At 37.6% G+C, this 15,104-nt stretch overlaps 1 protein-coding gene across 3 annotated transcripts in view; it reads left to right on the top strand.

The window, feature by feature from the left end:
• Nucleotides 1–15,104, top strand: part of LMO7 (LIM domain 7) — a 132,015-nt gene that overhangs the window by 30,146 nt on the left and 86,765 nt on the right. For all 3 annotated transcript variants that reach the window (XM_083854634.1, XM_083854632.1, XM_083854633.1), the window contains exons 2-3: nucleotides 4,924–4,994; nucleotides 8,089–8,158. In XM_083854634.1, coding sequence (XP_083710760.1) covers nucleotides 4,924–4,994; nucleotides 8,089–8,158 — 141 coding nt within the window. The remainder of the gene's footprint in view (nucleotides 1–4,923; nucleotides 4,995–8,088; nucleotides 8,159–15,104) is intronic.

The raw sequence follows: 15,104 nt of genomic DNA, 5'->3' as shown, positions 1-15,104 counted from the left end.
ATGCCATTCAAAGACAAGCTCGTGGCATTTTAATGGAATTGCAGATAGCTATGAAAAGGGGAGGTGGGACTTTGGGTAGTGCATCTGAATGCAGGAGAGGGAAAAAAAATCCTTACTGCCTTTTTTTACTTCTCTTTTTGATGTTGCTCTTCTTTTGTGATGGACACAAAAAATCTGTCAAGCTCAGGTATCACATGTTTTGACAATTGGATATAAAATGCAGTGGACTCAAAATACTACTTGAAAATACGTTGTGAATCTACTTCTAGACCTGGCCACGCTGTACAGATGCCAGCACACTGGGAGTTGCCTGCATGTTTGCTTCTTGGCTGGAGTGTAGCTTGCGTATCTCCTTATGCATCTTGCAGGAGCAGTACCATTCTGCTTTGCATGATGGTAGTTATAATCAAAGGAGTACTGTAAATGGAGGAATACAATGCTGAGGTTGTTTAAAGACTGAGCCATTTACCATGTAGTGTGGTTCAGATTTTTTGTAATGGGTAGGGAGAAGAAAGGCCTTTGGAAAGGTAGGCATTCAGACATCCCTATGTATGTGGGGTGATCTCCTCAGGCAGGCATTGTGACAGGAACTGGCAGATGTAGCCAAAATTCTCTACTGGGGATGGCACCATTGCATCACTGTTGCATCACTGCCCCAGTTCCCTGCAGAAGACAGCCAGTCCTCTCTTCAGCATGCAAAATTTGTCATCTCTTGCTGCAGGCCATGCTGACTGGGTACATGAAATTGATAAATCATGGTTGATCTGATTTATTTGCCCTCTGAGTAATTGTTTGCCCCATGAGATCCTGGCATAAGCCTGCCTTCAGGCAGTTGCTGCCATGTGTGGTCCAGTATCTTGAATCTTCCTTCCATCCCTAACCTACATCCTTCTCTCAGGGGAGCTGTGTGCTTCAAGCTGATGCAAGCAGCATTTCTCTCAAGCTGATGCAGAGGGACCTTGAGGTGGTGTAGTCTAAAGGCAGGGTGGCAGAGGAGCTCTTTGTGAGGTGGAGAGAGCAGGCTGGATGGTGAGTGCCTGTGCCAAGACATTGCTGAGATTGCAGGCTGGGCGTGGTACAGCACTACCTACGTGTCTCTGGGCAGCCAACACTGTTGTGATGGAGAACTGGTCAGCCAGCATGCCTGGGTATGTGGTATGATTCTTGAATTGGATGGGGAGAGTCAAACTTGGCTGTTTCCATCACAGCAAAGGTAAATTGAGAAACCTACCAGTCCCTTGGCATTGAGTTTCGTGTAGTGGTAAACATTGATGGGCCTGTGGTAGAGCTGCCTTTTTGCTAAAGCCATTCAAACCTGTGTAAACCATGGAAACAAATTGATATGAACTCCCTTAAAGTTTTGTTGGGTTTTTTGTTTGTTTATTTTTTACATTAACACTGAAAAAATCTTTCAACTTTGGATAGATCGTAAGGCAAAGAAGCCCTACCTTATGATCAGCCACATTTGGCCTCCAGTATAGCAGAGAATGCTGTAAGAAATGTACTCAATCATTATTTTGGTATTTAGGTATATGATCAGCATATTCTGTGCTATGTGCTTTTTGTTCAGTCCATGATGATTTTGATGTCATGCCATGCTCAGAATGGTTGATCTTTGGTTATTTCTTCTTGATTTGTCTCCTCCTACAGGAATCACAGCAAACCTGAAAATAAATTAGTTGTCTGTCTGTAAGCATTTATGAAATGTCTAAATTTAAATAAAGACTTGATTTGCATAATGTTTGAAGAAAATTGGTTGGACCTGGCAATTGTAAATTACCAAAGTATTAGGGGATGCTGTCTTTCAAAAACAAAATTAAACTGTTTTATAGCAGCGATTAAATTTGATTTCATGATATAGTCTTTAATTATGTCATTTCTCTCATTCTATCAAAAAAGCAGTGATAGAAGCAGAATATATTCAGCTGAATGGAGGAGAGAAAAGAGACATATAATTTGGAAAGGGATGTTGTTCAAAGATGGATAGAAATCACTCTTGTAAGGTATTTTCTTTATTATTTGGTGGCTCACCTGGCTAAGTGGTTGAAAAATTGTCCAAAATCAATTATGCCTATTACATAAGAGTACCACACCCAGTATAAGCAGTTTTCATGAACAAACAGTGACTCAGAAATCATAGACATAGTCTGAAGATGTAATATCTCTGGGTGGGATTCACTTTGTCTTACTTAGGTTCTTAAAAGCCAGGGAACTCTGAGCCAGTCTGTGTCTTTGCATTTTTTTTAATGATACCTGGTTCCTGGGTAGGCTATCATAGTCACAGCTGAGCTTGAAGCTCTGCACTGGGTATAAGCCAGATGAAAGTCCATAATGTGAAAAGTCCTCAGTCTCTATAAAAGCAGATTTTAAAATGGAGCACTTACTTTTGTGGCATCAACAAATTCAAGTTGTTGTGCAACTTGGAAAACATTTTGTTTTCAAGTACCAGTGTTAAATTGTTCCTTGAGAATACCTTCTAATTACTTAATTATTAGTTATCCTTTGAAAGTCAATATTAATGAAACCCAACTTGGCAGAACCAATGCTTTTATTTTAATACCAACAAATCAAGTAGTTGTCAAAGTCAGTGGGTCACGAGATCGGTCTGACAGCTCCATCCTGTATGGCAAATCAGTGTTATTGCTGCAGCAGCTGCACAAATAACTTTGTCAAAATGCTTCCAGTGTAATGTCTTCTAATGTAATCTTAACAGATCTGCAAGTCTAATAGAGCCATTTACAGCCTTGTACTCAAACTGGACCCTTTCTGTTCAAGGAAACAGGATTATGCAATGCATTATGGCATGCTTGTGTTCTGGAGAGGGCTACTCTGAAGTTTAACTTGTCTTCAGTGGCACATGTTCCTTGTCTCCCTCTGAATGATTTTTGAGGAGTGTGGTCCTTAGCTACATACTGCAGTTTTAGGATTCTTTTTTGGGGGGGAATGGGCCCAACTCTTGTTGAAGGAAACACCTCATCATTTATTGCATGCATGACTTGCCAGAAAACTCTGTAAAACCAAACATTTCAACTGTGTAGTTCTATAGATAGAGTGACAACTCCAAAATAAGGACAATTTTAGAATTCTTAAGAATTGATTAGAGTTTGAAACATAGCTGTAAAGCTAGACTCCAATCCTACAGCCCTTATTACAGTACAGTTCTAATGTATGACATGCAAATGTCAAATTTCTAACTTGCAGAATGAAGGGCATAATTTTAAACTAGGTATTCCAATTCCTCGTATTCCCTATAACCTGGGGAACATAAATATTTCTTTTTAAAGTTTCAGTGCTGTTATGTTACATTGGCTAGCTTCCTCAAAATCATTGTCACTAAATATTCATGTTTGAAAACAAAATACCATACCATATATGAGATAAGGGTAATTTTCAGATAGCGTTTTTAAGTGATTATTGTCAATTTTATTTCTAAGATACAACTTCTATTTTTCTATAGGAATAGACTGTTATATGAATATTGTATGAAGTGTAGTTCTCCTAGGGGAATCATTAGCATCCTTTCTTTCCCTGAGCTTTGAAATTTTTCCTATTTTGAGCTGGTGTGCCATCATTCATTTTCTATCACTCTTTGTTACATTTTAGGAAAAAGCCCTTAAACACAAAAGATTTTTGTAATATCTAATTTTCTTCTCAATAGGAAGATTGAATTTATACCATTTGAATGAAAAGAAAACGTATGTTAAAGTGAATTACTTAATTTGCAGGCTTTCTGGTGTTAGTGTACATCCCTCTTGGAATTTAGAAAAAAATAATAGGGTGATAATGTAATAATTTAACAGATCCTAAAAGAGCTTCATCCTCTCCTTTGCTCTTTTTACCAACCACAGCTAATTTTTTTCAGTACTTATTTCCTTAATTACTGTGGTAACCAGTAGGTTTGCTCTGGATGCATGTGGGTTCCACAGCACTTTTAATTGTGTGCCTGAAGTCCTGCACAGAACTGAGGACAGTCAGGATCCCCAAAGGGCAGGTCATAATTAGCTGGTAGCTGAACATGGTGACCTCTAAGCTCAAATAAATACAATTCCTAGTATTTGATTTCTGTTCCCAGCTGGCATAAAACCTCTCTTTTGGACTGATGGCAGGATATGATGTCCTTTTTTGACTTGCATGTGGGTTATTAATCTGGGTGTTTAGAAGAAATCTGCCAAATTTGGTCCCTGCAGGGAATGTAGGCACAGAGGGGAATCTAGTAGTGGCTCCAAGTGAGTATAGGCTTGAGCAAATGCTTTGTCTTTTTGGGTTTTTAGGCCTTTTTTGAAAACTACTCTGCTGAAAACTTGTAGTCAATTCTTTTGGGTTTGGGTATCTTAAGTCCTTTATAAGACATTGTTCTTGTTCGCTGCTTTTTCACTCTGAATACACAAAGGAGTCCCATTAGTATAGTCCTGCCACTTGCCAGGGAATGGGAATTGATGTGCACGTGGTAATGAAGACTTGGAGCGCTTCTTTAGTCACACTGCCTTAGGTGCAAGTGGCACGGAAAAAACACCAGTATTAAAATACTTTGTGCTAGATATCATGGGTATACACGCTGTAACATGAAGTAGGAGATAAAAGACTTTCTCTCTCTTTTGCATTTCTGTTTGAAATTTCCTTTATGCTTTTCAATGTGACTGGTATTGCTTTAGAAAATAATAAGTATTCCCACAGAATTTAGCTGAAGACCGACTTACACTAGAGGAAACTATTTTAAGATGTTGGATCTGACTTCTTTTGAGGGATAACGAACTGGCTTTCAAATACTCGCTTCTTTGAAATTAATGTAAGAAAAGAATAGTATGGAGTGTTAAGTTACGGTTTGATGGTTTGTTTTTGTTTTTTTAACTACTACTAGGATTCTCTTGCTAGTCCTGATTTTGTCTGTGTGTCCAATTAACTCTCAACTCATTTTTTTTTTAGTCAGTTACCAGGCAAAGCTTTGGAACTGAAGACTTTCGAGCAGCTCTAGAAAATGGAATCCTGTTGTGCGAGTGAGTATTGACTTCTCTACCTAAAAACCCTTCAGGCCAAAATCAGCTGGTCTCTTTCCTTTCTGGCCTATGATTTTTTTTTAAAGTACCAAAGGTATTTTGTAGTAAATAATTTTTAATTTTTTTAAATACCTGTTGTTTGTCATGGGAAGTAAAAGCAGCTTTTGGACATACTCTTTCCAGATCCACGTGTTCTGTGTGTTGTCCCACACATTTCTTTGTGTGATACTGGGAGGATCATGCTATTGTTGATTGATTATATTGGTTTTGGTTATAATGCCCAGGATATCTCTGGGCTTTCTCTTCAGCTTCTGCAAGGTGGTGTGGCTGTGATCAAAGCACTCTGTTACCCCTGTAGCCACTGTTGTTGTTTAGGTTTGGATTTCTGTCCTCTGTTCCTCGCCCTTTAGTGTTGATTCTATAAATCCTGAAACTATTCCTATCACAGAACTTTACAGTCAACTTGTTTTGGAGCACTTTCTGTAAGAAGCTTCTTTGTGCTTATATACTGTAGGCTTGGCAGTGATGGGACTTGCCTGGTTTCGTTGCTAGACTGAGTCAGAGGTGTAAAATGTCCACTCATCAGGTCTCATCCTGAGAGTACACATCTGTAATTGGCTTGGTACTTACTGGAGTAGGTTTCCAGGACTGGAAGTGGTGCTAATCCCTTAGTGTTTTAAGGAACAGCCATTGTAAATGTCATTAAAACCCAGTGCAAGAGAAATCTTATTGGAGAACAACTTGAGATGTTAAAAAAAAAAAAAAGTAACAAAACAAACAGAAAAAAAACCCTCCCACAAATCTCAGAGCCACTCTAAAATCAGTTTAGCAAACCTAACTTTCAGAAAATATTTATGAAAGTTCAGTTCTCTGAGCTTCTTTTCCTGTATATAAATTTTTCCTGTGAATAATATTGATGTTTTCTGTCCTTGCCTTTGTTTTGTTTTGACCCTCTGCCCTTCCAGTCTTATCTTGGTAGTTGCTTCTGAAGTTATCCGTGAAATGGGGCATTATTAATTTTCAATAATATTGTAGAGCTGGATACTTTATTTTCATTACTTATGAAATTAAATGTTAATGAATGTGAATGTGGTAATAAAAATAGTTTATACTTCTAATAAGAAGGTATTTCTTCAGGTATGTGTTAAGTGGGATGAGTATATTGTATTCAGATGTTTAAGAATTGGCCATTAACTGATGCACACTAATCTTCTGATATCTTCATTGTTGACTTACTTGGCAAGACAATGAGACTCCATCTGCCAAATGCCAATCAGTTAAATTTATCTGTAATTAATAATGCAAGAAAAACATCCTGTAATTTCTTCAGCTGAGCAGCTTGCCTTAGGAGGTATGCAACTTTCTTTAAAGCAAAGGATGCCTTATGTTGTATTAAAATAGCTGTTCTCCTGTGTCATAATTTTAAATCTGACATACTTGAAGTCCAAGGAAGTGTGATTTTCATAGAAATTCAGTGGAAACAGGGAAGAGCAGATGGCAAAAATTTTCTCTTCCAATTTTCACCAATGACAGTATAGTGCAAAATCTCAAATAATTGAGACAAACTAGAAATTCCATTGACCATTTCCTTGGTTCACCTGTGGCATGGCTAATTTAGGTGAATATAGTATCTCTGTAGATTGTATATCTGACTTAAATCATAGCAGATAAGACCTCTACTTGCAATACATATGACTATAGCATCCAGTCAGTTTGTCCTACTCAATGACCAAGTGCACACGTTGGCTGAGTGATCAGTAGTTGACAAAATAAAGCCTTTTACATTTTGCCAATTCTAGTGTGCATACACTAGAGAAAGAAGTTCACTAAAGATTTTCTGGTCACGTGCTACTTCATGTTCTTCAGTAAAATTATGCATTTGAAATATTTAAAAATAAAAAAAGAGAAGGAATGCAAACCTTTTTTTATTCCAGTTTAACAGATCACTTTTTTGGGTGGGAAAAGTAAACAAATGTGTCTTGTTTGCTAAATAACTCAGTGTTATTAAAAAATCTCAGGACCTGCAGCTCTTCTTTTTCCCCCTGCAGGTATCTAGAAATGTATTCTTCATTCCAGTGTAAAGGGGTAAACTGTTCTTTGTATTTATTTCCTGAACACGTTTTCTGCTTGAGCAAAAGACACTTATTTCCCAAACAGAGTTTTAAACTCCAGATCTTGTCTTTGCAGTAGTATGGGTAGATCACAAAGCCTTGCTGATGATTTGTGTGGGGTAAAGGGTCTGGCCAGACAAGCAGCCACAAGAACTGAGAACAAGTAAAAAAAATTCTCAAAGGTGTAGAGGCAGATGAAGTCTACAGGGTGTCCTGAGGTCCCTGTTCTCTACTGACCCTGTGGTCCAGTGTGTAATTTGGTGAACCACAATATTTCCCTACTCCATGACTGAAAACCTGGGTATAAATTTGCAAGGAATCCTATGTCTCATCCTTGCTGCAGGATAAGGTATGCATTTGGGCTTATGTATTCAATAGTGATGTGTTAGTCTGTCCTATCTTCTCAGCTTAATTATGAATTTTATGCGAAGAGCGATATCAGGTACAGTCTCTTCTGACTGAGATGGAAAATGACTTGCGCATGTAAATCGTATATGCCGAAAATGATTGCTGCACACAGCATACTGGACTTGGGAGCATTATGAAAACTGAGTTTATTTCTCACCCTTACAGGAATATTAGTGCTATCACATGGAACTCTGAAAAGTCAATATTCTGGTACATTTTTGACATCTGCTCAGAACCTTAATGAGACAAAAATCTATAAATAGGAAATTTGAATCCAATTAACATCACCACCCATGTAGTAGAAATACAGATCCTTTTCTGCCCACGCCTCCTCAGACATTTTCTTTTCTTTCTCACTTTGCTGTTCCCAGAAACCTCTTTGTGTGTGACTAGTTTCATTTTTGCTTCTACAATCTGTTCTTGCTTGTCATTTCTTGGGAGTGTTAATAGGTTCAGCTCAAGCTTATTCAAGTCATGTTAAGTTAGGACTATATGCAAAGTATTTCTTACTAAGCATTGATGCTCATGCTTAAGTACAGTAAATTATAACAGAAAATCATATGACTTTTTTTTAGTTTGATTAACAAGATCAAACCTGGCATCATTAAGAAGATCAATTGTCTGCCAACTCCAATAGCTGGCTTGGTAAGTAATTGAATCTAATATCTGGCATATGAGCCAAGTGATCTTTGTTTTTAAGGAATTTTCAAAATTCTAGCTCCATTTTCATTTTTTGTTCAAAATTTTATTATTTCTATATTATCTTAGACCACAAAGGATACCATGTCTGGTTTTTGGATCTGTAACTTCAGTTATCCTGTCACTGTATAAAGCTTCATCATCACCAGATGTATCAAGCACTGGTTCCTATGCACAAACCTCTGTGGCATTACTTCTCTATTTAAAGACCACCATTCTATCTTACATTCAGAAGCCACTTCCCATATCCCTTTCTTAGGGAATGGGCAGAGTAGAAAATGTTCTCTGTAGTTAAAGCATTTTTAGTACCTGTTTTACTCCACCCACAGCAAAGCTTCAGTTACATTAAAATAACTCTGATGATGCAAAGATCTCCCTTCAGGGTTCAGCTGAGGGATTTGCCAATGTTTTGGCTGTAAATCACATTTCTGGGGGTAGAGGTGGGAGATGTATGTCATAATTTTCACAGGAAATGTAAAAGATTTTCTGTATACTGTTTGGAAAAATTGCTGCCCAGAGACTAGGATAAGTTTTGTAGCCATGTAGCATCATTTCTGTGGGCAAATGAATTCAAAGAATTCCTACTTCATCGCTTTTTTCAGTACGACAACCTTGTTGGCTATTCGTGTCACGTAGGGTGTCAGGGCTATTTAGTCCCGTCACAAAAACTATTGGTCTCATATTAAAAGATCCAAGGTGAACAGGGACATATGCATGATTCCTGTGACAAATGGAAGATCCCACCTTATGATAAACATGCAAGCTCAACATTAGGGAAAATTACCTGGTTTCTTGGTAGGAGTAGAATGCAAAACTTCTCTAGATACTTTTATTTATATGTTTTAATGGGATGAGCCAACAAAACATTGGCTTTTGCTGGTCAGCCATGAGAGATTCATTAGAGAATAAGTATAGTTAACTTGGCTGGAGGTCATAAGATCAGGTTAAATTGCCGTAAGTTATTGCACAAGCTGAGAATGCATTTCCACATCAAATGAAAGTAGAAAGTATTACTTGTCTTTGTCCCAGACAAGCTCAGGTATTTAGGCTTGCGAATAAGATTGCTGCACATTCTTTTCATGTGAGGCATACAAAAAAGAATTCAAATGAAACCAAAATAGTTCTGGGGAGGACAGCACAGTTATTTGATCAGTGGTTTGATTGCCTATGTGGCCTCTGAAGTAGCCATTAGATTCATACTAGAAAACCATAAGCTAGATTTCATTTTTGTGGTGATTTAAGTGTTGTCTTGAATCATAACTGCAAGCAGTCTTGTTTTTATAAGCATTTTTTATTTCCCGATATAAAAATGCAGAGTATTCATTGGGTATGTAATTTATATCTTACTTGTAGTATATTATTGTTTCTTGAAGTTGTTTCTGGTTCCTACAAGTCTTCAAAAATAAAGGAAAGAGACGGGAAGGTGAATGATTCTTGTAAATCGGGTTCACCCAGTATTATTGTTAAAATATGACTTCAAGATAGTTATTGAGTGAGCTGGTGTTTTGTGTTAACCTGTGGAAAAAGTTTTACATAAACACTTCAGTTTCAGAAGATAACAATTATGAAGACCATTTTGAGATGGTTTCAGAAGATGGTGCTTTTGGTGACAGTAGTGGAAGACTGGTTTTCACAGACTTGAGAGGAACTTTCTCAGTTTTACCAGCTTTGAAGAGCCCAGGTTTCACCCTAGCATATAAAACTCAAAATTATGGGGATTTGCATTTATGAGAAAGCAGACATTGATACCTGACAGGCTCAGGGCACCATGGTTGAAAGATAAGATTTAGAGACAGAAGATTACTAGAAAATTCAGTGGTAGGCTTGCTTGACATGTTCTGGAAATATTTTAATTGCTTGTAGGTTGCTTCTCCCACAAATTTGCTTCTAGTATTTTCTGTGGCTTCAGAAATGTTACACATACTTCTGTGGCTCTCACTTCTGCTGTCTGCAATGCCTTTGAGTCTCACACTAATTGCTCCCCAGCAAGGTTTCATGAGATCTAGAAATCACTGTTTCTCTCTTTTTTTTTTTTTTTTTTTTTTTTTTAATCCAGATGGGAATTTTAATATTGAGAGATGGCAGGGTTTTTTTCTAAAACAAGAAGAGATCTGATCATGTTCTCTCTACAGCTTCTTCATGCTCCTCTAGATTCATATCCTGAAATCCATTTCCAAACCATTTTATGCCTTTATTGCCTAATTAGCATCCATTTCTCTCTGAGTTTTCTGATTCAAAGAAAACAAACCCCCCACGGTTTTTGAGAATTTTGTGGCAGTCTGATTATCAGAAGGAAACAAATGCTTTGAGAGACATCTTGTTTCTCTTCCCCCCCCTTCCCTCCCCTTTGTTTTTCTTCCCCTCCAGGAATTCCTTGAATTTTGGTTTTGTTCCCTAGAGAGTTAATATATTTTATTTCCCCGTAAGTATGTTGTTTAAGCATTGTGTTCACTTCAACTATTTGACAGGCTTTTTCAGCAGTACAGAAATACAGTGTTGAATAGATGTCTTCGGTTGAATCTCCAGAAGGGTTTTGTTATCTGACTTCTTTGAGTTCGTGGTTGTTTTGAAAACAAACTGTTTGAGTAAAATAGTAAGTGAAGGCCCATAGCAATAATTAAATATTTCATTCTAAATGGAATATTGTGTGCTGGAGTTTTTTTGTATTGAGTTAGTGTGAGGTGCTGTTTTTAATAAAGTCAGTGCATCACTGATTTGTTATGTCTTGCTTTCTTTTATGACATCTTACTTATCATAAGGTCTAATAGGGACTTTATATTAGTAGGAAAATTCAACACAACTCAGATTAAGCCTTAGCTTTTACCTTTAGTTTGATTATATGGCTGCCTAGTGATTTTTAGGTGTTGATTGCAGTGGCTCATGTCTAATCATGATGGAATGGAAAAATTAATGCATGTGTTTTTGAGGATTAAATACTGAAATGAAGCTTGGCATTCAGTTAATGAAAAATGATTAATTGGTACCAGGAAAGTTCAAAAAATTGATTAAACTTCTCCCCAGTTTAGTATGGCATGGGAAATCTGGGCTGCAGCTTGTGTGGGAGGATTCATACAAACTCTTTGGGAAGAGGAGTTGGATCTGGCTACAACTTGGTATCTATATAGAACTTTTTGCTCCAGCCTCACTGCTCCAGTTCTCTCCTGAGGCATGTGGCTGAGATGTAGCCATTGTCTTAGCTGCATTTGCCTGTTCACTTCTGTTCCAGTTTGGAAAATGGAACTGCTGGGGGTAAGGCAAGTACCAGAGTGGTTGTAAGGAAGCTATGGTCAGCACAAGTGACTGCAGAAATGTCCATGCAGCTCTTATGGTAGTTTCCTGGACTAGGTGTGCCAGCTTCAGGGTGCTAAGTTCTAACTCCAGCAGCAGTTGCAGAAAGTTGCGTCAGGTTGATTTTTAACAGTACATGGCAGATTTTGGAGCCAGTGCTGGTTCCCATAGATTTCCCGAAGGGAGTTAGCTGAGAGGTGGCTGTTGGGGGGCTTTTTCGCTTTAATTTTGGTGATTTTTTTAAAATGCCATTTAGGACCTTTGCACTAAAATATTTTCTGGAAAATTAAAATTTAGTTTCTGATCATATTTCAGACTATCTAAAATACACAGTTTGTTTAAAGTGCAGTGCACATATTTTTTTCAGTACAGCAAGAGGGGCAAGCAAACTGGTAGACAGTAGCAGGTCCTGAAGCTCTCAGGCATTTCTGGGGGGGTATGGGAAAGGTAACAGACAGGTCAGAGGATTGTGGAAGCTGGGATTTCATTATGAACAGTAGAAAAAGGGCAGACTCCACTTACTTTAAAGATCCACTTTTTTCTGGCCCTTATTTGTGTGAAACAGAGATTGTGTTAAAGAAAATTATTCAAATTGATAAATCTTGCTGGGTTCAGATCCTGCAAAATTATTTTGTTTAGAGTTCTTGGGTAGTAGGGGTGGTAAAAATAAAATGAATATTTAACAAAAGCAAACCCAGAGGAAAACTTTTCTCAGAAAATACAGAGTTTTCAGCTTGAATCTCAGCATGTGAAAAGGGTTTGACTATAACCACATGAGGGGGAGGATTCTGTGGTTTGATAACGTATTTTCCAACAAAGCTTTGCTGAGAAGTTTCAGAGGTGCATCTCTGGCTGCAGCACCATTGTTCCCCAAAAACCTCCTGTTTTCAACTCAGTTGACTGAACACAGAGAATTATAAACTGGAATGAAAGTCACAAAATGCCATGAGACAGTGGGAAGATAAACGAGTTATGCATAGTTTATGCAAGCTGAACACATCTGTCAGAATAATACATTGCTTGTTGCTCAGGAGGAATAAGTGTACACTCCTCAGCAAGGCAGAATTTTAGTTAAGGTATATTTCCAGCTGAGACCAGGTAGTGAAGCAAATTCTGAGGTAAGAGTCAGTGCCTCCTTTGGAGAGGGGTGGTGCATGGAAATCTTGCTTATATGAATTTTTCCCTTGCAATATCCCAGTTTGGTCTTCTAAGACCATCTATTTTTGCTTGCAGCTCCTGTGAATAAGGTGGAAGTGCAATGCTTTGCACTGTGGTTGGGAGGCTTTTTCCCACATCAGAGACATAAGGCTGTGATCATGCAATAGGGCAGAACAGAAAGCTCTTGGGTTTTTCAGAGCTGTAAATGAAACAGCATTAGCACTTTTGTTTCAAGTTAGTCAGTGATTTCAAACAAGGCGATATATTGCTATCTGAGACAGTCTTCAATGTGAGTGCTGGATGAACATAAGCACAAAATGTCATCTTCATAAAGTTCTTCAGCTTTGGAAAAGCGATTTTTTTAATGACTTTTTATTTCCTGTTCACACACACAAAAATGGCTGTGCATCTCTAGGCAGTCCCAGGTTTGAAAATGTTTATCTGAAATACTGTAGAGTAGGATTTTTTTTTCTTGTGGGAAATTAGGGCTCCTTTATAGTGGAGAGCATCTTGATGTTCCGTGCAGATTTTTTCAAACATTTATTTTCCTGATTCAACAGGAAACATATCCTTCTGACAGCTGCTACTCCAACATCTTTGCTTCTCTTTAATGCAATGTAATGTGACACCATTCTAAAATGTGCTGATTCATTGTACCAGGAGGTATTAATAATTAAACTTGCACCAAGGCAACCACCTGAAACAGTCTTACTTAGGTCATTGGCATATACCTTACAAAGCAGGAAAGTAGGGAATAATAAAGGTAAAAAAGAGAGAAATATGATAGAAAGCTAACTAAAATTAAAAGGGAGATAAAGAAAGGGGTGGAGAACATAAAAAATAAAAATATCTTTCTGTGCCTTTGTGCCTAACACTTTGCAAACCATGGAACCGCCCTGGTATTTCCTTATCTTTTGTCATCAAGGAGAGCTGGCCAAAATTTCCTTTTCTATGGGAAAATTTTCTCGACAGGGTGATGGGATTTTTTGATGATGTGTTTTTTTTTTTTTCCTTGTGTTGCAGGGGAATGGTATGCAGATGACATTTTTACTTTATTATAGGACACTTTCAAAACAATTTTTCTGGCAAACTTCACACTTGTACGTATTAGTTCAGTTGTACATTTTATTTAGGACTTAGCTACAAACTTCCTTGTCTAGGTTACTTAGAATCAAATTAGCTGTGTTTTCCATTTAAATTTGAGAAATCTCATTATATATGAGAGGCTTAATTTGATTCAAAATAATTCTTTGTTTTTTCAAAGCACCTCTGCTTCCAAAGTTCATTCTTTCATGCCAATTGTTTTCTCTTGCTGTTCACCTTCTAGTCTTTAGTAGAGCCTTTATACTTTATGTTGGTACATACTTTCTGTCTTCTTGCATTATATATTTTCAATAGGTTTTTTTAATCTTGAACTCCTGCTCTGTGAATTTGACTAGTGTGGGCTACAATAGTAATAATGGTGTCTTGTCTGCTATGAGAAATTTATTATAAAGAAACTTCTCTTTTCCATTCCTCATGAAAAATAAGGAAGGGCAAGTACACAAATCCATGGAGTAAGTTATATAAAAGCTGCTGTTGTTTGCTTTCCTTCACTACCAAACACCTGAAAATATAGACTTATATTTCCTGGTTGTGCAGCAATTAAGTCCAAAAATACTTGTAAGAAATAGCCTCATAAATTTTGGTCAAGATCTGACTAACGAGCTGATAAGCATTTGATATGCTCTGTTTGTTTTTCTGACCTTTTTCTTGGGTATTTTTCAGTGATGAGGGAGTAATATTGAGTGAGAGGGAGTAATGCTAAGTGATGTGGAGCATTGCTATTTCTTCTGAAGATTTAAGTCACCTTTTTGAAGAGTAACAGAACACATCACATATGGTGACTGAGGGCTCTGCTTTCAGTCCTCTGTGGCCTTCTCTTGTGGCTGATCTGGGTCATGGGATTTTGTCAGTGGCATGTACATTCAGAGGTACAGGGTGAGTGCATATGCAGCTCTGCTAAGAGTGAAGCTGAGTAAGTCCTATTTGATATCATTCATTTAGAAGTTGATTATTCTGGTATTGTTTTTCATAAGGCAAGGCACAAGGTGATAACTGTATTTTTCTGAAAAGCTGTTAATTTAAATGTGTAAAAAAAACCAAAGATGCATTACCTGTTTTCTGGATGACTATGCTCAGCAAGTCATTGGGAAATTCAGAAAGACAAGTATTTTAAGAGATTTATTACTTGACATGATCCTTACATGAGGAAAAACCTGTCTTGCAATAGCAACTGGTGTTTCTTACGAATGAACTTCAATGTATCTAAAACCAAAATGATTGAAGTGAAAGTGGGTATGACCCACCCAAACTCATGCCCTACATCCGATGTGCTCTCCTTTATAAGGCAGTTTATATATTCAATGCAGGCTCAGGAGCACTTAGGATGGTAGGAATGAGGCCA

Source organism: Zosterops lateralis (assembly GCF_965231275.1).
Source record: "Zosterops lateralis genome assembly, chromosome: 2".
Classification (NCBI taxonomy): Eukaryota; Metazoa; Chordata; class Aves; order Passeriformes; family Zosteropidae; genus Zosterops; species Zosterops lateralis.
This window is presented reverse-complemented; position numbering and strand designations above follow the sequence as displayed.